Source organism: Lissotriton vulgaris, chromosome 4_1 (genome assembly GCF_964263255.1).
Source record: "Lissotriton vulgaris chromosome 4_1, aLisVul1.2, whole genome shotgun sequence".
NCBI classification, from domain to species: Eukaryota; Metazoa; Chordata; class Amphibia; order Caudata; family Salamandridae; genus Lissotriton; species Lissotriton vulgaris.
The window spans coordinates 607,966,194-607,990,030 of record NC_141691.1 but is presented as its reverse complement, the minus strand read 5'-3'; the positions used below and the strand labels follow the sequence as shown (position 1 = coordinate 607,990,030).

The window sequence follows — 23,837 nt, the reverse complement described above, 5'->3', positions numbered from 1 at the left end:
TTCCGATCATTATAGTGTAAGGGGACATTGCATATTAAATACCATCATAAACAAATTAGAACAATCAAGGAGGCAGGTAATAGAGCAATATGAATACTGTCAAATATAGAGGAAACAGGCTGCGTAGCATAGCAGCTGATCGATACTAAAATCACATAATCACGTGCTGATCTTTTGCCCGCATTTGCCATAATCACTATTGCATTACTCATTGAGGAGTGTCTTCCAATGCTTGATGTAAGAGATGACCTAGTGTTTTCAAGCTTTACTCTTCTATTGTGTTGCATGACAGTAAGTTTTCCCATTGCTTTTTTAGACTGTAGCTTTGCCCACCAATGATTCATTGGAGATTTAAAAAATTGAGCAATGGACCAAAAAGGTCTTTTGACAGCAGAAAGTGTCTTCCCTTGAGTCATCCAATAATAGTGTTTGTAGGTTTAAGGGAAATCAATGGCCATTGAGGTCAGTTATAAGGCCTAAGATCATGGTCCAATGGGTTTGAATATTAGGGCAGGAGGTTCCACATTCTTGACACATACGCAAGTTATTGGAAAAGTTTATTAAAGTCATAATCTGAATCCTCTGAATTAGAAAAGTTAGTTAATTCATTCTATATAAAGCTTTTAATTGCATTACTATTCATGTTATCAATAAACACCACTTACCTGTTCTGCAATAAGACTGTAGAAATCTCGAATAATCTCCTCTGTCAATGTGTGCTCTTTTTCTGCCAAAATGAAATAAACAGCTTCTTGTACCTTCCGTTACAATGTTGAGAGTCGGCATGCAAAGAATAACATAACATTAGAATGTATTTAGTTAATCTGTTGTTTTTACTTATGTCTGAGGTAAATTCCACAGGCTACAGCATCCATGACCATGTACACACGAAGGGAGGAGGGCTCTCTGTCATCCATAAATCCTCCTGGTCCTGCACTCTAGGCAAGCCAGTAACACTCAAGTCCATGGAGCTGATGACATGCCATTTCCAATTCTCTGCAACTCTGACAACCACCTCTCATCCATTTACAGACCACTCAGGCAGAACAAGGACGACATTGATGGATTTCCAGATCTCCTTATCACCTCATTCATCCAACATGCCCACACTACCCTCTTGGCCGACATCAACCTCACAGACAGCAAAAAAGCACAAGAGACACTCTCTTCAACCTCATCAACATACTGAATGTCGGATAGCATATCACACTGCTAATACATTTCAAAGGCCACATCCTTAACCTTAACTTCTCACCCTTACCAACAACCCACCCCTGAACTTGACTGACCACTTTACCACCTCTCTCTCCCTGCTCAACACCTAACCAACAAACCAAGGTCAGCACATAGTAGAAGCACTGGCCTTAAAATCCTTCAAGGACTTCTCCATTGACAAGCTAACAAATTAACTCATCTCTTACCCTACCATCTTCATGTCTGATGCCAACATCCTTATAAATAAATCAACACTTTTTCAAAACCTATGTGAAAAATCCCTCCACAAAACTGGACCGGCATATCTCAACCACTCTCTCAACTTCTACTAACTTGCCAGACACCTTGGTCAGCCTCCAATGAGATCACATACACCCCTCTCATCAAGAAGACCAGATGTGGGGAACAACCATTCTCACACATGGCAGCAAAAGCATGGACCTACCTCCCTCAACACCTCATAACTGCCCCTTCCTTCATTGACTTCCGAAAGAAGCGCAAGACCTGGCTCTTTCAGAAAAAACAAGCATGATTCTATCCATTCACCTGTCTCGGGCCTTCGTCCTCCTCAGCACCTAGATACCCTTGTGGGTGATTAACCACACTTTACAAATCCACACATAACATGCACACCCCGAATGAGACAAGCAAGTGTAAGCCAAAGCCTTCAAAACCCTAGTACTATAAAGAGCTTGCTGACAATAAATGATCCATATGCAGACAGGAAAGGAAATAGAACAAACCCAGAACTCCAGAACTTCATATGACCTCATGATAATGAAGTCACAACATGCAAACAGCTTATCGCATTTGCTAAAGCAAAGTACTATACAAACACCATGAATGAAACCACTAACAGAAACTGAATTTTCAAGCACTGCATCAGTTCCCTGCCAGACCCCCCTTTCCTTACTCCAAAGAAAAGTGAAATGCATCAACCTCTTCTTCAGAGAAAAATACAGGAACTCAGAGAGCGCAATGACAACACCAAGCCTGCTTCATTTTTTATGCCCACATCTTCCTTTAGAATCCCACAATGGTCAGCCATCAAAGTCCTATCTCTAGCAAATCTCACCAACATACGGAATTCTCTTAAAGCCACAGAATATTATGTCTCCTTGTCCTTCAACAAAGCTCTCTCTGGGGACAGTCTCTTACCCATACTCACTGTTGTCAATACCTCCCTCATACAAGGCATCTTCCCAGAAGTTCTCTTGACAGACTAGACCCTCCCAATTCTAAATAAAACCACAGTAGATGAAGACAACCTAGTCATCTACCACCACATCACTCACCTGCCATTTATCAGCAAGATCATTGAAAAAGAAGTTGTTGTTCAACCTCAAGATCGCGTCAATAATAGCCCGATCCTGCACAACTAGCATCCTTGCTTTAGATTACACTGCAGCACAGAGATCACTTACTTACCCATCAGACACTATGCCCTCCTGACCACAGATGAAGATGACCCTTGCCTCCTAATATTGTTGGACCTCTCAACTGTATTCAACACAGTTGACCATACCACCCCCACATGCATGCTGGAGCCTCAAATGGAATTCACCAGCAATGTCCATCACTGGTTCTCCTCCTACCTTTCCAACTGAAATCAGTTTGTTTTCATGGGCACCTCAAGGTTCCAAGAGATCTCTATCACTTGCACAGTCCCCCAGGGTTCCATACTATCTTCTGTGCTCTTCAACCTCTACATCGAGCCTCTTGGTTGTCTCTAACAGATAACAGCATCAATATTCTCCAATATGCCATAGATATAAAACTCTAACTGAACACCTCCTCTGCTTCAGACATCTTACACCTCAAACACTGCATGCACATCATCAAGACCTGAATGGACAGCGTATACCTAAAGCTCAAACCAACAAACACGGGATTCCAGTTATTTGCCAAGAACAACATACAAAAAACAATGCAAACATAGTTCAAAGGCATGAACTTTAGCAACTCAAACTCCAACATTCACTGAACATCAAGTCATTTTGATTCACCCTGGACACCAATCTCACCCTCAAGGAACTTGTTGCCAAAAAAACAAAAACAGCCTCTCACCAACTTTCTCTTCTAAAGAAACTTAAACCATTTCCTCCAGAAAGTTCCTTTAGGACTGCTATTCAAGCTCTTGCTCTTCTATATTTGTGGTGGCAACACCCTACTCCATGGCCTACTATACTCCACACCACAGGCACCCTCAATGGCAACCTAAACACACCAGCACATCTCATCCAAAGTCTGCTGAAATATAATCACATCACCCCATCCTGATGTTTCTCCAATAGCTCCCCTTACCAGCCAACACCATTTTCAAAACCAGCTGCATCATTTGGAAAGTCATCACAACCAGCATCCTTTCTTAGTTGCATCCAATCACTGGTGGTTCTCAGCCCACTTGTAGCAAGACCACCATTGAACTGCAGACTAAGAAGTGTAAAAAAAGAGAAAACACGGCACCAGGCATTTTCCATCTGTGCATGCAGAATCTGAACAACATTCCAGTACCCTTCAGGATTGCTTCAACACTGCCCTATTTTAGAAAGAGTTGAAGACTCACCTCTTTAAAGAACACTACCTCACAATGCATTTACCATCCACAACCCAGCTTACCACTCCAATCACCTGTTCATTTTTTTGTTTGTCTTTGACAATGCATTTTGGCTAGGTTCCTGCTTTGGAAATACCATATACATATATACATATACACATACATAGATTAATACATTGTTGAAGATGTCTTTGGAAGAAGTCTAGTTCTAGTTACTATACCTACTGATTGGATGTACTGTAAAGAAAAAATATGTGCAGGCTATACCGAACATGAATAGTATCACACATGGAAAGACCATACCAGTTGTGCTAATACATAGGGTTTCCATTTGCCAAATTTCAAATGAAAAAAAGGCTGGATGGTCATGATGGACATGGATAAAGGAGAGACCAGAGTGGCTAGAGAGGTTTAAGGATTGATAAAGCTCAGAGCACATACACATTTTAGGGGCTATGTCTGTAAAACTTAACATTATATTATTTGAAGAGCACTTGAAGCCTGATTTCACAATCGAATAGTATTCCATTTACTGACATGGGAAGACTAAAATTACCTTTCCAGGATTAAACCTATTACTTGAATATCACCATGTTGATCCTCTAACTTCATTGAGCCATCTAAGTCCCTGATTAAAAGTAGGGAGAAAATCAACACCCGATAAATACTGATTTTTATCGGGTTGGCGACCATGAGCAAGCCAAATTACATCCCCGTGAGACTTTTTTCTTGTTCGCGATCAGCAACATCGAGCATGGAAAATAAACCTCCCAGCGAGCTTCTCAATGTCAGGTTTCTCATTGCGAGTGGTTGCGTATGCTCGCGACCGCTCGCGATGAGAAACTACCAGTCCACGTTGAGAAAGCTGCAGTTCGAGTAAAAATCTACTCTAGCGGCAGTAAAAGACAGCTCACACTGTGCAAGATGCCGTTTTCAATGATTGCACAGTGCGGACAAGCATCCGGCACTGTGCAATCATCGCGAACAGAGCACTACACAGTTCGCGTAGTGCTACTTTTTCAAAGGGTAAGAGGTTGACATATCAGGACAAGATACAGTGCTATTCAGACAGGAACATAGCATGTAAAACATTAGCATAATTATAATGCTACACAGTGTGTGGTACATAGCATTGCTATATGTAACAGTTAAACAGGCATTTGGTATTACATGGAGAATAGAGTGTAAATACGCAGCTGCACATTGCCTTCTTAGCTGACTTTTTGTGTGGGGCCAAATGTAGGGTTCAGGGCATGTAATGTTGACAAAGGTACAAATGCTTTACGGGGGCATCCAGGGTATCTGATTCCGGTTGCTTTTTGTTTTGAAAGTCAAGTAGTATGGTGGACCAATTGGTAGCTATGGTGAATTTATACAGCCCTAAGTTATCCACTCTGTGTGACACATCGCTCTCCATTTGTGCCCACACCAGGAGCGATTGCCTCCAGGAGCAGAGACTCAGGTGACATCCAACACCTCGTGATTAGGCATTTAGCTGTCAGCTTGCCCAACAGGAGGTGGCCTTCTGCCTCTTACCCCTATGGAAGACACATGAGATACAGACCTCCCATGTGTGCCTCACTGTGCATCCAGTGCAGGCAGACAAGTGGGCCCTGATGCCTCCCCAGTAAGTAATGAGGAGTGGACAAGCCCATTACATATGTAGGAAGACAGCACTGTGTAGGTGAAACTTAGGCCAATCAGCATTGGTGCGGTGAAAGTATCAGTTAATTTAAGCAGGAGTGGGATAAGCCCTTTGGACAATGTAATGTTGAATGAGTAAGAAGGGAGCATTGCGAGGGACTCGGACGGGGCTCTCAATACGGATGAGCCAGATCCTCCTCCCAATGGTGCCACGAAGGCAAAAGTGGTGTTGTGCTGTGGTGGTGTAGTAAATCTGCAAATCAATGTGTGAGATGTCTGTCTGTCCCCATAACATGCAAGTATTGTATAGTAAGGTGATTTGAATGTTTCCGCATCATGTCACCCCATTTGTTGCCTAAAGCCACAAGTAAGAAGTATTTGGCCCGGGGCAGGCACTCCTCCTCCACTAATGTGTCAAAGAGCACAAGGGCGGGATATATGATGTTAGCATGCATACTTTTAGCACGCATACCATTACCACACATTTTTTACAACGCAGGTCATTTTACAACGAATACCTTTACAACGCAATACACTACAACGCAGATACTATTACAATGCATACCATTACAACGTAAGTATAGGTAAGTATATAATATTAATATATAATGTAAATAATAATTTTTTTAATATTTTATTTATTTATTATTTTATTAATAAATAATTTAATTTATAATATTAATTTTAATTTAATTATTTGTAAATATATATGTTAAAAATACCCCTGTACCCCAAAACCCAATCCCAACCCTGAAACCTAAAAATACCCCTGTACCCCAAAACCCTATCCCAACCCTGAAACCTAAAAATACCCCTGTACCCCAAAACCCAATCACAGCCCTGAAACCTAAAAATACCCCTGTACCTCAAAACCCAATCCCAGCCCTGAAACCTAAAAATACCCCTGTAACCCAAAACCCAAACCCCAACCCTGAAACCTAAAAATACCCCTGTACCCCAAACCCAAACCCAGCCCTGAAACCTAAAAATACCCCTGTACCCCAAAACCCAAACCCAACCCTGAAACCTAAAAATACCCCTGTACCCCAAAACCCAAACCCAACCCTGAAACCTAAAAATACCCCTGTACCCCAAAACCCAATCCCAACCCTGAAACCTAAAAATACCCCTGTACCCCAAAACCCTATCCCAACCCTGAAACCTAAAAATACCCCTGTACCCCAAAACCCAATCACAGCCCTGAAACCTAAAAATACCCCTGTACCTCAAAACCCAATCCCAGCCCTGAAACCTAAAAATACCCCTGTAACCCAAAGCCCAAACCCCAACCCTGAAACCTAAAAATACCCCTGTACCCCAAACCCAAACCCAGCCCTGAAACCTAAAAATACCCCTCTACCCCAAAACCCAAACCCAGCCCTGAAACCGAAAATACCCCTGTACCCCAAAACCCAAACCCAGCCCTGAAACCTAAAAATACCCCTGTACACCAAAACCCAAACCCAACCCTGAAACCTAAAAATATCCCTGTACCCCAAAACCCAAACCCAACCCTGAAACCTAAAAATACCCCTGTACCCCAAAACCCAAACCCAGCCCTGAAACCTAAAAATACCCCTGTACCCCAAAACCCAAACCCAACCCTGAAACCTAAAAATACCCCTGTACCCCAAAACCCAAACCCAGCCCTGAAACCTAAAAATACCCCTGTACCCCAAAACCCAAACCCAACCCTGAAACCTAAAAATACCCCTGTACCCCAAAACCCAAACCCAGCCCTGAAACCTAAAAATACCCCTGTACCCCAAAACCCAAACTCAGCCCTGAAACCTAAAAATACCCCTGTACCCCAAAACTCAATCCCAACCCTGAAACCTAAAAAGACCCCTGTACCCCAAAACCCAATACCCCTAATAAATGTTTTTAAAAAAAGATAAACTTACCTATACTTATACTTACGTTGTAATGGTCTGCGTTGTAATAGTATGCGCGTTGTAGTGTAATGCGTTGTAAATGTATTCGTTGTAAAATGACCTGCGTTGTAAAAGTATGCGTGGTAATGGTATGCGTGGTAAAAGATGCGTGCTAACAGTTACATACCACAAGGGCGTCATCTCGGTATAGATCCCTAAGGTGTGCTAGCCACCCTCCAGCCAGGTGGAGAGCTTTGCAACCGTGGTGGTGCTGCAACCTCGAGTTGTGTCAATTAGTGATAACACCAGTGCATATAGAATCACAGATCAGGTGAGATACAGACTCTGATGGTAGTGATATGCGACATTGACAAACAGTGGCTCAATTGTTTCCCACAAGTGCAGGGGTGAAAGAGTTGAAGGATCACTGGGACAGTCCAGGCTTGGCAGTGTCTGACAAATAGAAACCTGGCAATCACCTTTTGACATCCATTGGAGTTGGAAGGCAAGACAATATTGTTCGAGGTTTGCCACTGCAAGGCCGCCCTGGTCAGTAGGTAAATAGAGTTTCAACAATGCCACCCTGCAACGCAAGCCACTCCAAGTGAACTCTCTTATGGTTCCCTCAAAAGAGCGAAAGCAGGGGGGCACGGTGTATAGAGGCAATTTGGCGAAATAATAGAGCTACTGGGGTAGGACCACAATTGTGAGAAGGGCTAGGCGGCCTAGTACAGATAGCAGGATTGAGCGCCAGAAGGACATCTGGAATCTGATGGCCATTGTAGCCCTCACAAGGTTACCATAAAACAAGTTAGATGGCTGGTGATACACCCTGACTCCCAAACATCGAAAATGTGTCAGGCTGCCACAGTATGGGAAATCCACTAAGGACAAGGACCTGGTCGGGTTATTCAGTGGTGAAGGGAAATAGGCACGATTTGGCCCAAATTTACCCTCAAACCAGAACGAGCCACAAAGCCATTGAGTGTGTGGGCTATAGTGTCAGGAACCAAGTGTTCGTCCCAAATGTACAAGAGACTGTTTTTGGCAAAGAGGGAAATTGTTTGGGTGGCGTCTCCGAGTGGGATGCCTAGTCCTCAACTTGTGTACAGATAGCTGTGGCATGTGGTTCAATGGCTAAGAAGAAATGTAATGGGGAGAGTTGGTGTCCTTAGCGGGAGCCCCTGCATATTGGAATTGAGTCCAATATTTGGAGCCTCTTCTGACTCTAGAAATTGTTTGCGGTGAAAGCGATTCCTGATACTGTATCAAGGTAGGTTGGCAAATGAAAGGGTCCATTACAGGGAATTAAAGCTTTCTCAAGATCCAGTACCAGGCACTCAGAGTGTGACCATCAATGCATGGAATGTTTAAAGACACAAAAGAAGTACCACAAATTTAAAGAGGTATTGCAAGCTGGAACAAACCTGTTCTGGTCGGGATGGACTAAAGACGGAACCAAGGGATCCAGACGATTCGCTAGACCATTAGCTAGTATTTTGGAATTGATATTAAGTAGACCCAGCGGCAGGTAGGAGCTCAGTGTGGTGGGATCCCAGTGTGGTTTGGGTAAGGAGATGAGCAACGACTCACACAGGGATTCGGGAAGGCAGGGAGTAGATAAGGCCTCTCTGTAGAGGGCATGCAGTTGAGGGGTCAGCAAAGAAGCATATGCTTTGTAGTACTCAGCCAGTAGGCCGTCTGGCCCTAGGGTCTTACTAGCATCCTGATGCCCTCTTGGATTTCAGTGGGAGCAATGGCTTCATCAAGTTCCACCCGTTGTTCAGGCGTGATGTTGGGGCAGTTGGATCATGGAGAGGAATGCCTAAGTGATATCCTGGCCAGCGTCCATAAGCGATTGGTATAGCGAGGTAGTGTGATGTATCAATTCCACGTGTATGTCGTGTTGGGTATAGAAGAGGAATCCTGCTGAGGAGTGTAATGAAAGGATAGGGTGCCTAGGTTGGTTCTGATGTATCAGCCAGGCCAAATGCTGGCCCGTATGATCTGACAATTCATGGGTGCAGGATGAATGTTCTGGATAGTTAAGACATCGTAATTGTTCCAGCAGTGAGGTCATGTACCGACCAGGTATCATGATGAAGAAGTGTGTGCTCAAAAGGGGAAATGTTGCCATCAAGCTGTTTGTGAATATTACATTTGAAACCCAGACAATGCCCTCTGGTAGTCACTTTAAAGGCATCCCATTCTAACAATCAGAGGCAGAGTTGCCATTAACCTCAAAGAAGTCAGCAATAGCAGTTCCAGGAGAAACGCAACATGGTGGGTTCTCCAGTGATGTAGGTTGGAGGTACCACATGGGGAAGGCAGGGATGCCTACCTCCCATGCAAGCTGTAGGAATTGGGGGTTGTGGTTTGATTGTGTTTCTCTCAAGTAGTTTGTTTGCAGAAAAGAAGGGAGTAGGCTGGTTGACCCAATGAAGTAGTCTATTCTAACGTGCCGATTGTGTCCGGGAACAGTAAAAGGACTACATGCACGTGACAGGATTGCGAGTGCATCACACGTCTATGAGTTGCCAGTGCTGAAGCAAGTCAATTAGTACTTGGGCATTGGACGTAGTTAGTGTGCGAGGTTAGAGGAACAGTCAGGAGCTGTACTAAAAATAGAGTTGAAGTCACCTCCTATAAGCCAGGGCATCCCCCCACTCCAACAGGACAGTTGGCCAGCTAGTGCATGCAGGAACAAGGTCTGATCTCTGCTGGGGAATATATATGGCACCCACCAAGAGGTGGGGACTGTCCAAGTGGCCCTGTATGAATACATATCGACCTTCAGCATCTACCACAACTTCATCAGCCACAAATAGAGTCCCCGGCTTCACCCAGAGCAATACTCCCCTGGCATAGGAGGAATAATCAGTGGCAAAAACTTGCCCCCCCCCCCACCGCTTTTGAGGTCTGCGGGGCCAACTAGTGTTAAATGAGTCTCTTATAATAGTGCTTTGTGAGTGGATTGTCCCTTATAATAAAAGTACATGGCACAACAACGCCAAGGCATGTGCATTTCCAACACATTCCAGGTTTGATGTTAATGTGGCTCATGTGGGAAATATGACATCGCCCCACAGTGGGTTAGCCCATTCAGGACAGGGAGGTCTTGTGACGTGCAGCGGGAACGGTGGGTGAGGGCGATCAGGAGGGCTGGGCATTCCTGGGCAATCAATCATAACTGGGGAAGGAAAAAGGAATTTAACCAGAAACGTTATATCAGAGCAGTGGAACAACAAATATCCCCCCAAAGTGCCAAACTATCATAGTGTAATAACCAGTCCTACAAGCTGTGTGACACAAACGTGGGGTGAGGCGTGAAAGCCAGAGATGCACTACCTCACATGTGAAGGATATATAGATACAGGCATAGACTAACTGTGCATAATTTGGGAGAGGTTCCCATAGGGACTCGGCCCCAAAAGCTGCAATAGAAGAAATATTATCACATACATGAATAAAATAAGTCAAAAAGGGAACAGTCAACAGTGAAGCAGAGAGGATTTAGGAACTTCAGCTGTGGACAAGTTAGATAATGTCATCTGCTGTCTGCCCGTGTCACCTCAGGTGAGCCAGTGAGTCTGCCCTAGAGAGCCATGAATAGGAGGAGCCATCATCACTGAAGGATTTTGCATAGCACATGTCAGGGTCTGGGTTCTGACCCCGGTCCTGTATCGTGGTTGCCATCTGTAGGGCCTGGCGTCTCTCCAAGATTACTTGCTCCATGTTTGGAGTAGCATTGGTTTGTGAAGGACAATGTACACATCAACAGCTCCCACAATGGTGGCCCCCAGTTGCACGCCGAGGTTGTGCTGTTTCAGATGACGAGGGGCGCGAAGTCATAAGTCTAGTGGATTCCATCCAGTACCGTGCATCCTCAGAGGAGTCAAATAAGTGTGTGGCCCCTTTGGCCACCACAGGAAGGTGGCCGGGACTGCCTGCTGCCCTCTTGCCTGGGGAAGAAGAACTGGACCTGCAAATTCATCCTGAACCCAGCACCCCAGAGTGACTCCAAGGGGTAATCTGCTGTACTCCTGATCTTTCCCTCAAGGACATAAAAGGCTCCCCACCATCCTGCACCTGCTGCTGCAAGTTCCTGCCCCCCAAGTGGTGCCCATTGGCACTCTTTGCACTGCAGCATCGACCACTTTTGGGTACTTCCACCATGATCCTCTTGAATCACCCGCCAATGAAGCCGGCTGGCTCTTCATGCTTTGTAGACAGCCTCCAATGGCACACTCCCTGCTCCTCGCAAACACTTCAACGTGAACGGGACTCTTGACACGAACTTGAGATGATAAACCTCAGAGAGCCAAACCTCATGACTGTATCTGACCTGCGCTACATCGTAGTTGGCTTAAAAGTGTGACTTAGACCTGGTCCAGCACATCCAGATATCCAGAAATCGCGTTTTGTGCTTTTTAGCACTCTATTCGCTGAACTCTTTAAAAAATCATGTTTTCAGTTCTACTGATTGGATTTTTGTCATTCTGGTCTTATTTTCTTTATTAAATTAAATTAAGCACTACTGTTCTGATTTTGCCTAGTATCCTTTATGTGTAGTGATGCCACAGTTTTTACTTGTTGAGAAAGCAATTCCCGATGCCGTATTGAGGCAAGGTGGCAAATAAAAAAAACTTGCACAAATCTTTTACACATTGCCTCTAAATTATGCCTGACTGCACTGTGCTAAGCTACCAGTGGGTTGAGCACAGGTTAATATAGGGTTGCTTGTGCCTAATCTGACAAGGACGGTGGTTGCTGCTTGACCAGGGCACACACCACAGTCAAACAGGACCTCGATTTCTCACAATGTGCAGTATGTAACATGTATATGCAATTTATCCAGAAACGAACGTTCCTAGTACCGTGGAGCCTTAGTAGCTTGTCAACCACTGCTTTCTTGCTAAAACGTCTAATCTGCTAGGAAAAAAACATCATGAAAGTCAAACAGCAGGCCAAGAAATAGTGGCCTATTTTTTTGCCCAGTGCGAAGCTGCATTAACCACAGCAGAACTTGGTGGAAGCAAGATCCGATAAAGGGGTAAGGCCTATTTAAAAAGCCATACTGCTGATTAACTATGTGTGCTATGCACTCACCTTTCTGCTGCAGGAACAGTGTCATTAGAGGAAATTCAGTGCCATGCACAGCACAACACACGTTTAGTGCTGTAAAGTTCACAATGCACAACACATCTTTCTCTGTCTGTTGCAGGTCTGGTAATTTGGGGTGCTTCACTTAGTTTCTACCACTCACCACACAAGGGCTCGGTGGGATGGGAGAGTGATATCATCTGAGAACTTTCCATGCCTCACAAATCACAACACACTTTTTGAGGCATGAAGATCACAACACACTTCACATACCCATATGTACTTCTTGCAGGTTTGTCATCAGAAGTCATTGACGGTGAGGCACGTGAAGTGAGAAACTTAGGAGGATTCTGATTGTAATTTGAGAATATTAGGGGGCATATTAACAAGGGGGGGGTTAAAACATTATTGCCGCTTTTGCAGTCATTTTCATCCGAAAAGCGGCAATAATTCTAACGCCCTATTAGCAAGTACACGCTAATGTGTGAATCCATGCTTCTTCACCCTTTCCCTTAACGCCCAGCTTTGCATCTCTAATGAGATGCAAAGTGGGCGTTCCTCCCCAGGATAACGGGAGAAATGTGGCTAAGCGACATTTCTCCTATTATCAAACCTCACGCAAAGCAGCATAGCGACAAGAAATGTAGCGATAGCCTCTGTTATCGCTACTTTTCTTACGCCTACTTTGAAACTGACTTCGCCATGATATCCTATGGAAGGTGGATATCATGGCTAAGTATGGGAGGCCCTATCAGCAAGCTATCATCAAAAGTTGTGTGATTATCGCTGGATTTCCAGCAATAATCACACAGTTAGGCAGCTTGCCCTCTGAATTTTATCGCTGTGGAGATAAGCGTTGCGGATAGCACGCTATATCTGCAATAAAATTCAGAGTTGGGTGGCGATAATTATCCTAGTTCTAAGTGCGCTTAGCGATAATTATCTCCCCCTCTTTATGATATGCCCCTAGGTTTTTGAAAGAACCCTCACCCACCAACCTAGATGAAGGCATGCTTCATCATTGGGTTTCACCTAGGATGCCAAGAACATCCTACATGTGCTTCAATGTCCGATTACAGTGCAGTAGGTTTTGCTTGTGACAATTTGTGAAAAAGTTGGATTAAAACTGTCTCTAGAATCCCCCTCCTAGCCAGGAGAATTTTATTAATAGTATCCTGGGGCAGTATTATACTGTTTTGAATTTTAATTCACATTGCAACGTTCTATCCGGTAGACAAGAGACGCTAGATTTTGTAAAGAGGTACTTCAGCTCTCGTTTTCTAGGCCTCGTAGAATACAATGTAATGGAATGTTCATTAACTGCAAGTGAGCTTTGGCATAACTGCCAATTTTTCGATTCTTTATGTGTGACATTTGCATAGTGTCACAGTACTCATGCGTGACATTCAACCCCAAATGTGTGACACTTAAATAGACACCTTCTTGCTTGTACAACCAAGCAATGGAGTTCATGGAAAGATAACATTCAAAAACTACAACCCTTTGGAGATATTAGAAGTTCTGAAATATTCTAAAAAGTTTTGGAAACCCCTTAACATTGAAGGTGACTCGCCTACGCAAACTAGAGGTGACTGCATATCCAGGCTGAGCTAGCAGAGAGCATCTTCGAACTTGGGCCCAGCTGTCCTAGGAACCACTTGGATTCAGACTGACTTTTGCCAGGCTTATTACGGGATTCCCTGAGGTATCTGTCAGGAGGCGGAGTTTGGTCTTGGATGGTGATCCTTTCACTGCAGCAGGCTGTTTCCCCGCACTGGGCAGAATCTTGGATTTCACGGTCACTGTGTTGTCCCGGTCACATTGCACCATACGGAGGAGTCAGTTCATCCAACAAAATGGTTCTCCAGTGTTTTCATCTGTGGCTATGATTACATTGTTTGCCAGACAGTGGCTGTGGTGGCTGTGGCCCCCCTGACTATAAATATCCTTGTGTGAGAGTGCAACCTCTATGTTGCACAATTAGAAAGGAGCCTTTGACTGTGGCAGGAGCAGCGGCGGGTGACAGGAATACAAACACTTTCAGCTGCTGCCTGCCACCTGAGTGTCTGCCTCAGGGAAGGGCGGCTGTCCATCGTGGAGTGACCATCGATTTGCCGGAAATAATAATCGGTATAGAGCTCCCCCCCGCCCCCCCCCCCCCGATTAAAACACGTTGGTGATGTATGGAATGTATCTGTGGGGCCCCTGTGCAGATGAGGAGATTAAGAGTTCTTTACATCTGGAAGGCAGTTTGTATGACCCAAGGCAGGTGCTGGTATGTGTTGGTAGTGCCGGGCTTGGCATGATTCATGCGTGCAGCAGTAGCACTGTGGGGTAATCATAATTTTTTCCGACCCCAGGGGCACCTACATTTCATGATTTATGATTATGATGATTGTTTACATTTAGCTGCACCTCAGGTGATAGCGCACTTACTGTCATGTTATCCTATCACATATATGGGGGCCCAGGGGCCCTATAATGCGTGAGTAATTCATTTAAGTGTGCTGACGCACACACCAGCACTAAAATGTGTTAGTCTAACCCCTGATGCATGCTACTTGACATGGCTGCATTGGCTGCGATGCAGTAGAGTCAGAAGAGTGTGTCCCAATCACATTTCAGAACTCCCCCGAACTTGGCAGGGAATGGTGCACATGGTACAAACTTGCTGTCTTTCCCTTCAAAATGGCAACAGGTATGCACAGACATACAAACTTAGGAGCATGCACAATGCTTTGGCGTTTTTTCATGGGCCAAGTATAGTGCTGCTTATAGATAGAAGATTTCCCAGAGCACGTGTTGTGACAACTTAGCAGGCCGAAATAGTGCATGTCAACACTCTTCTAGCAGATAGAAGATTCGGTGTCTGCTGCTGGGGTTGGGGAGAAAGAAGAAGGGCAAGTTTTCAGGTCCTAGAAAAGTTTAGATAAATTCACATGCCAGCGTATGGACAGTAATACCATACTGCCAGAGGAATAAAGACAATGGGTTTCTTGTGCCTCAAAACAGTCATTTAAATGGGCAATGTACTGTGCTGGTACTCATTAGATTACGAGTTTACTCCTGAAAAGTACCAGTATTCCCCAAATAGATGTATTACAGAAGTGCTGAGAAGTTATGTTAATAAATGTATTAAGCGCACGAATACCCAAAGGTGTCTTAGTTCTGAAATTTGGAGTAAGGAGGTTCCTGTAAGGCACGGGTCTTTATTTCTTAAACAGCCACGTTTTCAAGGCCTTTAAACGCAGATAAAGTTGCAAGTGTTCTAACGGAGAAAGGGAGTGCATTCCAGAGCTTGGGGGCAGCCGCCCTAAAGGTTTGGCCACCCCAGCTAGATTTGAAAACTCTAGGAATTGCTAGCAGTTTAGCTCCTTCAGAGCGCAGATGCCTTTTTGGGACATACCAATACAGTAGGCACCTCAGGAACTTGGGGCCGGAATCCTGGAGTGCTCTGTAGGTAATACAGAGGGCCTTAAAGATGCTACGGTTCTTAACTGGGAGCCAATGCAGCTTATTCAAATGTTTTCAAACTGAAAGGAGCCTAGGGATTTCCAGCAGAAGCCTAGCAGCCACATTTTGAATCATTTGCAACTTGTTGAGTTGCTTCTCAGGCATGTCAAGATAGAGACCATTGCAGGGTATGTAACTGTTACCACGCAACATTTAGCACAAAATACTTATGAGACTATTACCACGCAGGATCCTTTACCATGAATACCTTTACAATGCATTACACTACAACGCAGATACTATTACAACGCATACCGCTACAACGTAAGTATATAATATTTTAAAATAATGTAATTAATATTAATTTAAATATTTTAATTAATTACTAATTATTTTATTATTAAATATTTTAATTAATTATAATAAATTGTATTTATTAATTTGAAAATAAATATGTTAAAAATACCCCTGTGTTAAGGTATTCGTGGTAAAGGGTCCTGCGTTGTAAAAAATGCATGGAAATGGTATGCGTGCTAAAAGTATGCGTAGTATCAACATATATCCCATTGCAGTTGTCTAGTTTTGCAAGAATCAGAGAAGAAATCACTGTTTTCCTAGTATCCGTGGGGATAAAAAGTAGTATTTTTTTATTGTTTTAAGTATAAAAAAGCTCGATGAGGAGACAGCATCAACCTGTAACCTTGAAGTTCAGTTTATTATCAATAATCATGCCAAGGTTCTTGGCCTTGTTAACTGGGAGAGATGCCGCCCCAAGTTTGTCAGGCCACCAACTCTGTGACCAGTTTAGCAAAAAACTGCTGAAAATTACTACTTCCGTTTTGTCGGAATTCAGGGACAGATGTAGGTGGCTCATTACCGGTCCGTACTGGCCAAAATTAACGAATTTCGTCCGTTACCGGCCGGTCATGGGCTTTTCTTATGTAGGGGGCCGAAATTAAGGATTCGGTAATTTACTGAATCGGTAATTGAAGGAATCAGTAAATTACCGATTTCCTAAATCCCGATTCGGTAAATTACTGAATTCCTAATGTAGGGAGCACTTAAATGAGTGCTTATCCCATGTTAGGATTCGTTATTTACCACCAACTACAAGTTGTTGGTAAATAACAAAAAATAAAAAAGCAATTTAATGCAAATTGCTTCAGTGCCTTGTTGCAGACATACATGCCCTTAGGGCATGTATGTCTGCCACATGTGCATCCATAAACAATTGAAGGGTGCAACAGGGTGTCAAAGTGACACCCTGCCACCATTCAATGTTTCCCCCCTTTTACCGAATCGGTATTTGACATTCATTCCTATGGGCCTCCAGGCAGGAATGAATGGCAATAGAAATGAATGGCAATTACCGAATCGGAAAATACCGACTCGGTAAATACCGAATCTTACTGAATACCGAATCGGTAAAATTCGGTATTTACGAATCAGTAAATACTATTTACCTACATGAGGCCCTCAGTCTCAGACAATGGGAACTCATTCAGAAGCTGACCGCCAGCATGCAGTCCTTAAAATTTTGCATTGGTGGTATAGCATTTTTTGATACCGACAGGAAGATTTGTGTGTCATCTGCATAAGATGTAAAGGCCAGTCCGTAAGAACTTATAAGTTTCGCCAGTTCTGATACATAAATATTAAAACGTGTGGGGCTCAAAGATGAGCCCTGTGGGACTCAGCACAGGAGTACAAAAAGAGGAGACTCTTAGCTGCCCAGAGCTACTGATTGTATTCTGCTTGACAAGCAGGACTAAACCACTGTAAGCGCTTTGTTGGAGAGGCCAATGGAATTCAGACAATTTAGTAAGAGATTGTGATCGACAGTGTCGAAAGCTGCGGATAAATTGAGCACAATCAGAGCAGCAGCTCCCCATGTGTTCAGAATTGTTCTGATTTAGTCTGTGGCTTAAATTAGGGCTGAATCAGTACCGTGTTCTGCCCGAAACTCAAAACTGTGTTACATCTAGACAGTTGTTATTTTGGAAATAGTGAGTTAACTGTTTATTCATAATTTTCTCCACTAATTTTGCAGGTAGAAGAAGACGGGAAATAGGTCTGTAATAATTAGGTTCAGTGGGATCAAGGTTGTTTTTTTTTAGTAGTGGCAAAATAGATGCCCTTTTCAAAATGGTGGGGAATGTACCCTGAGCAAACATGGCATTAAAGATGATGGTAAGACTGGGAGTCAGCGTCTCAGGAGCTTGCTTGCTTGAAAATGTTGGGAGAAAGAGGGTCATGGGGAGAGCCTGATGTGGTCTGCTGAATAAGAATAGGTATCTTCTCGTTTGTAATTGGAGAAGGTCGTGGCATCAGAAAAGCCAACATTGGCTGGAATGAATTTGTCTGGGCGAGTATTAGTGTCAAATATGACATATATTTGCTCCACTTTCTTGGCGGGAATACAGAATACAGAATACAGAATACAGGATACAGAATGGCGGGAATCGCCATTCTGTATCCTGCATAGACAAGGAGCAGCCAAACCAGGAATGAGACACGATTGGTCCGGTCTCGTATTTAGAGGCTCCCTTGCCCTGGTTTGGATACTATTGTGCTCCTAACCCCTTCATTTTCCCTACTTGCTTTGATTCCAAAAGCATAGGTACTGCTTAACAGACTACTTTGTGGACCACAATATTGGCTACAAAAAACTGTTATGCTTTCAAGACAAACAAATTAATTCTTTGTCCTGAAGAGGATGCCATGTATCTGTGTGTAGGCATCGAAACGCCGTCGACATAGTAGCATCATATGTACCCTACAAATAGAAAATTGTTCACAATGATGCTTTGTACTTTACCATTGTCTGTTCACTGAGATACTAGCACAGACCGCCTTTGTTGCGTCAAGTTTACCCCCCTGTTTTGTCTTGTCCCCTGTGGGTTACTGGTTGTACCCACCTTGTAAAAAATCATTTTATGTTTTCCATATCTCTTAAAATAAAAACCTGTCCTGCTGGACAAAGGTCATACTGACTATTGAGTGTATGTCCATCAATTCTGCCTAATCCCTGAACTACTAGGGACCACTGTCTTTTGAAATTCAAAATGCAAGTAGCAGGTGTGGTTGAGTTGAGCAAATGTTATCCTATAATATGTACTCCACGTGCAAACTGCTTTTTCTCAACCAATCACAAAGATACTTTTCCACAAAACTTATGTGTACCCTACTTTTAAAAAACAATGCTTTTCATCTCCCAATCAGGTACCGTTTTATATGCGAAAGAGAAACTAGTTCCCCATCTTTAAACATATCTCTTATTCTACGAAGGAACTGCATGAGCTACAGACATCTTTCCATATCTACCAGCCATACCTTCAAAATGCTAGTGTGGATCGTAGGACATATCTATGTTTTCTGGTGCAAGAGGTATGCAGAAAAGAGACGTATTGGATACCTAGGTTTACAAAATGTGGACATTAAATGGTTTGGACAGAGAGGATTGAAGTGGCACCAATTGTTGCCTTTGGCTAAAACCAGTTTGCATCTCCAACACCCTGACCTCATGATTGTGCACTGTGGTGGAAACGACCTAGGCACATTGACTTGGGAAGGTTTGTAAATGCCTATGAAGGACACCTTTGGACAATTGATGTTACTTTTGCCTCAAGCTGTCTTTGTATATTCCAATATATGCCAAAGACAGAACTGGAAATGGTCCAAACAATTTTGTCCTCAGATTGAAAAATTTCGGAAAAAAGTCAACAAAGCTGTACCTGCATACCTCAGAGACTACAAAATGGGCTCCATATACAACAACAACATACGTTTTGATATGCAGATATATACAGAAGTGATGGAGTACACTTCACAGATCAGGGAAACCGAGTTTTCCTTAATAACTTGAAGCTGTTTATCCGCACTTACATGTAGCTCGAACTAATGAACACATGGGCTCTTTTTAGAGCCACCCTATAACTTACAACTTAGGCCCGCTATTTTAGGGACATATAACGCAACTCCAGCACCCTCGCCAAAATGTATTCTCCACACAGCTGTGATGCAGCGGCCAGACCATCTCACTTTGCAGCACAAACCTCTCGCTTTGATCCCCAGCTCTACTCATCCATAGGGGTGAGTAGTTTGCACTTTACAAATACCTTATTGATTTACCTTAGCACTCCCTATACAACACCACCTAAGCACCATACACAAGCTACAATGTTCTAATCAAAAGTTCATCCAAGTAGCTATAACTACAAGCTGACACTACTTGCACAGATGTGGCACAGTGGCCAGAGCACATGACTTCACAGCATATGTCACATAGTTCGGGCTCACGCTTTAATCAACGACTCCGGCAGCAGCTCAGATTAGCAGCATGTGACTCTAGACAATACCTCACATATATTCTGTGCCACAGGACTTTCAGACCTGTACCGGTCAGTAGTTCGTCATAGTAGTTATAAACATATGCTGACACTACTTCCACAACTGCAGTGCAGCGGCCACGGCACATGACTTCACAGCATAAGACACACAATTTGGGATCACGCTTTAATCCCTGAGTCCCGCACCAGCTCACCTTACCCGCTTCAGACTCTTCACAATACCTCACTTAATTTCCGTAGCCGACCACTTACACACCGGTAGGGGTGAATACTTTGCTTCGCACCCTCTCTAAAGCACACCCTAAACACCCCACAGAGGTTACAGTGCTCCTACCTTCCTATGTCCCACCTTTCCCCCCTTTTTTCCCCTTATTCGCTTCAACGAAATCACAAAATGGCAGCCAACACTTCCTAGTTGCAACCGCTCGCAGCCAATCAGCAGCAAGCTCGTGCTCGGAACGCCTCAGCCAATCAGATGGCAGAATTCCCAAATATCGATATCTGTGAATTTCAAATTTTCTCAAAAACTACTGAACAAATTTACACCAAATAAACAAAAGCGCGCTTTCTAGACCAAGACCCTTCTCCCTGCCAAATTTGCGGTAATTCTCTTCACCCGTTCGACCTGTAGCCTTGTCTTAAGTTTCATATGGAAATTAATATGGAGAAAACACGTTTTGGGACCCCCCTTTTTTTTGGCCCCCCTTAACAAATCAGCCCCAAACTTTCAACATAGGAGCTGATATCAACAAAGAATTTCATGAAGATTCGCCAATCGGCGCCAAAGTTATTGGGAATAAAATATTGCCATTTTCCTATGGTAACTAGGTCCTAACTATAACTAGGTAATATATATATATATATATTTATCGGCAAAAAACTTTGGTATTAGTACGAGGAGTACTAAATGCGGTACCCCCGCCAAGCGAAGTTATTGCTATCTTACGGTATTTTAGCAAGGGGAGAGAGGAGGCGGCGGGTACAGACGGGGGTCGGAACGGAATCAACTCACCTGGGTGCGCTGTGGATGCACATCGCTCACCGCCGAATATTAGGGGCATCTCTGGATGCTTGGCATTCCCATTACAGAATGTGGCACCACAATGAACTTTGTTGACCATCATGCAGTTCACCCAGAACTGAAAACAGTTAGCACACACCTGCAGTTGGGAGGAGGAGTTGTGGGACGGCTTCATAGGGAGTGGTCTCTGCCTCAACCCCAGGGGAATTCCAGCAGCCTGTGAGACCCGCACTGAAGATGGCCAAACCGGCCAGAAACGCGTCTGCCCATCACTATAGTGTTTCATGGACTGTAAAGGACTGAGCTCTGTTTGTTTCAATAAATCCTCTGTCTGTCCCGGAGCATGTGTCCCGCTTGCTTTTCTTTAAAAGGTGAGCATTGGTGGTATATGGATTACCGGTTTTGCTGAGACCGGTTGGACACACACCCTCGTTCAGGACCACCGCATTTATCCGCAAAAATCTTTGATATTAGTATGAGGAGTACTAAATGCGGCGCCCTCCCAAGCGAAGTTATTGCTATCTGGCGGTCATTTTATCAAGGGGAGAGAGGAGGCGGCATTGTGCCGCCTGACTAAGTGTACAGAGAGAGGTCGGAACGGGATCAACTCACATGGGTGAGCTGTGGATGCACATCACTCACCGCCGAATATTAGGGGCATCTCTGGATGCTTGGCATTCCCATTACTGAATGTGGCACCACAATGAACTTTGTTGACCATCATGCAGTTCACCCAGAACTAAAAACAGTTAGCACACACTTGCACTTGGGAGGAGGAGTTGTGGGATGGCTTCATAGGGAGTGGTCTCCCCCTCAACCCCAGGGGAATTCCAGCAGCCTGTGAGACCGGCACTGAAGACGGCCAAACCGGCAAGAAACGCGTCTGCCCATCACTATAGTGTTTCACGGACTGTAAAGGACTGAGCTCTGTTTGTTTCAATAAATCCTCTGTCTGTCCCGGAGCATGTGTCCCGCTTGCTTTTCTTTAACCCCTTGGATGCTGATGACGGAACCGCTCCATCATCAGCTACGGTTGGGCTGTGCTGATGACGGAGCGGTTCCGTCATGGCCCGCTCGGCGCGAATTTCGCGCCTGCGCTGGACGTTTCATTGAGCGGGGCGGGCCATGACGGAACCGCTCCATCACAAGCACAGCTCAACCGACGCTGGTGACGGAGCGGTTCCGTCACCAGCATGCGGCCGCCGTGCGGCTGCCCCGCCCCCTTAGCACTGCGGCGGAATAGCCGCCGCAGTGAAGGGGTTAAAGGTGAGCATTGGTGGTATATGGATTACCGGTTTTGCTGAGACCGGTTGGGGACACGCCCTCTCGTTCAGGAGCACCGCATTTATCGGCAAAAAACGTTAGTATTAGTACGAGGAGTACTAAATGCGGCGCCCCCCCCCCCCCAAGCAAAGGTATTGCTATCTGGCGGTCATTTTATCAAGGGGAGAGAGGAGGCGGCATTGTGCCGCCTGACTCAGGGTACAGAGGGAGGTCGAAACGGGATCAACTCACCTGGGTGCTCTGTGGATGCATATCACTCACCGCCGTATATTAGGGGCATCTCTGGATGCTTGGCATTTCCATTACTGAATGTGGCACCACAATGAACTTTGTTGACCATCATGCAGTTCACCCAGAACTGAAAACAGTTAGCACACACCTGCAGTTGGGAGGAGGAGTTGTGGGACGGCTTCATAGGGAGTGGTCTCTGCCTCAACCCCAGGGGAATTCCAGCAGCCTGTGAGACCCGCACTGAAGATGGCCAAACCGGCCAGAAACGCGTCTGCCCATCACTATAGTGTTTCATGGACTGTAAAGGACTGAGCTCTGTTTGTTTCAATAAATCCTCTGTCTGTCCCGGAGCATGTGTCCCGCTTGCTTTTCTTTAAAAGGTGAGCATTGGTGGTATATGGATTACCGGTTTTGCTGAGACCGGTTGGACACACACCCTCGTTCAGGACCACCGCATTTATCCGCAAAAATCTTTGATATTAGTATGAGGAGTACTAAATGCGGCGCCCCCCCAAGCGAAGTTATTGCTATCTGGCGGTCATTTTATCAAGGGGAGAGAGGAGGCGGCATTGTGCCGCCTGACTAAGTGTACAGAGAGAGGTCGGAACGGGATCAACTCACATGGGTGAGCTGTGGATGCACATCACTCACCGCCGAATATTAGGGGCATCTCTGGATGCTTGGCATTCCCATTACTGAATGTGGCGCCACGATGAACTTTGTTGACCATCATGCAGTTCACCCAGAACTGAAAACAGTTAGCACACACCTGCAGTTGGGAGGAGGAGTTGTGGGATGGCTTCATAGGGAGTGGTCTCCCCCTCAACCCCAGGGGAATTCCAGCAGCCTGTGAGACCGGCACTGAAGACGGCCAAACCGGCAAGAAACGCGTCTGCCCATCACTATAGTGTTTCACGGACTGTAAAGGACTGAGCTCTGTTTGTTTCAATAAATCCTCTGTCTGTCCCGGAGCATGTGTCCCGCTTGCTTTTCTTTAACCCCTTGGATGCTGATGACGGAACCGCTCCATCATCAGCTACGGTTGGGCTGTGCTGATGACGGAGCGGCTCCGTCATGGCCCGCTCGGCGCGAATTTCGCGCCTGCG

At 44.7% G+C, this 23,837-nt stretch overlaps 1 protein-coding gene across 1 annotated transcript in view; it reads right to left on the bottom strand.

Annotated features, from left to right (window-relative positions):
- Positions 1-23,837, bottom strand: part of NME8 (NME/NM23 family member 8) — an 843,103-nt gene that overhangs the window by 353,639 nt on the left and 465,627 nt on the right. The window contains exon 9 of the mRNA XM_086967295.1: positions 666-758. Within this exon, the coding sequence (XP_086823421.1) occupies positions 666-758 (93 nt within the window). The remainder of the gene's footprint in view (positions 1-665; positions 759-23,837) is intronic.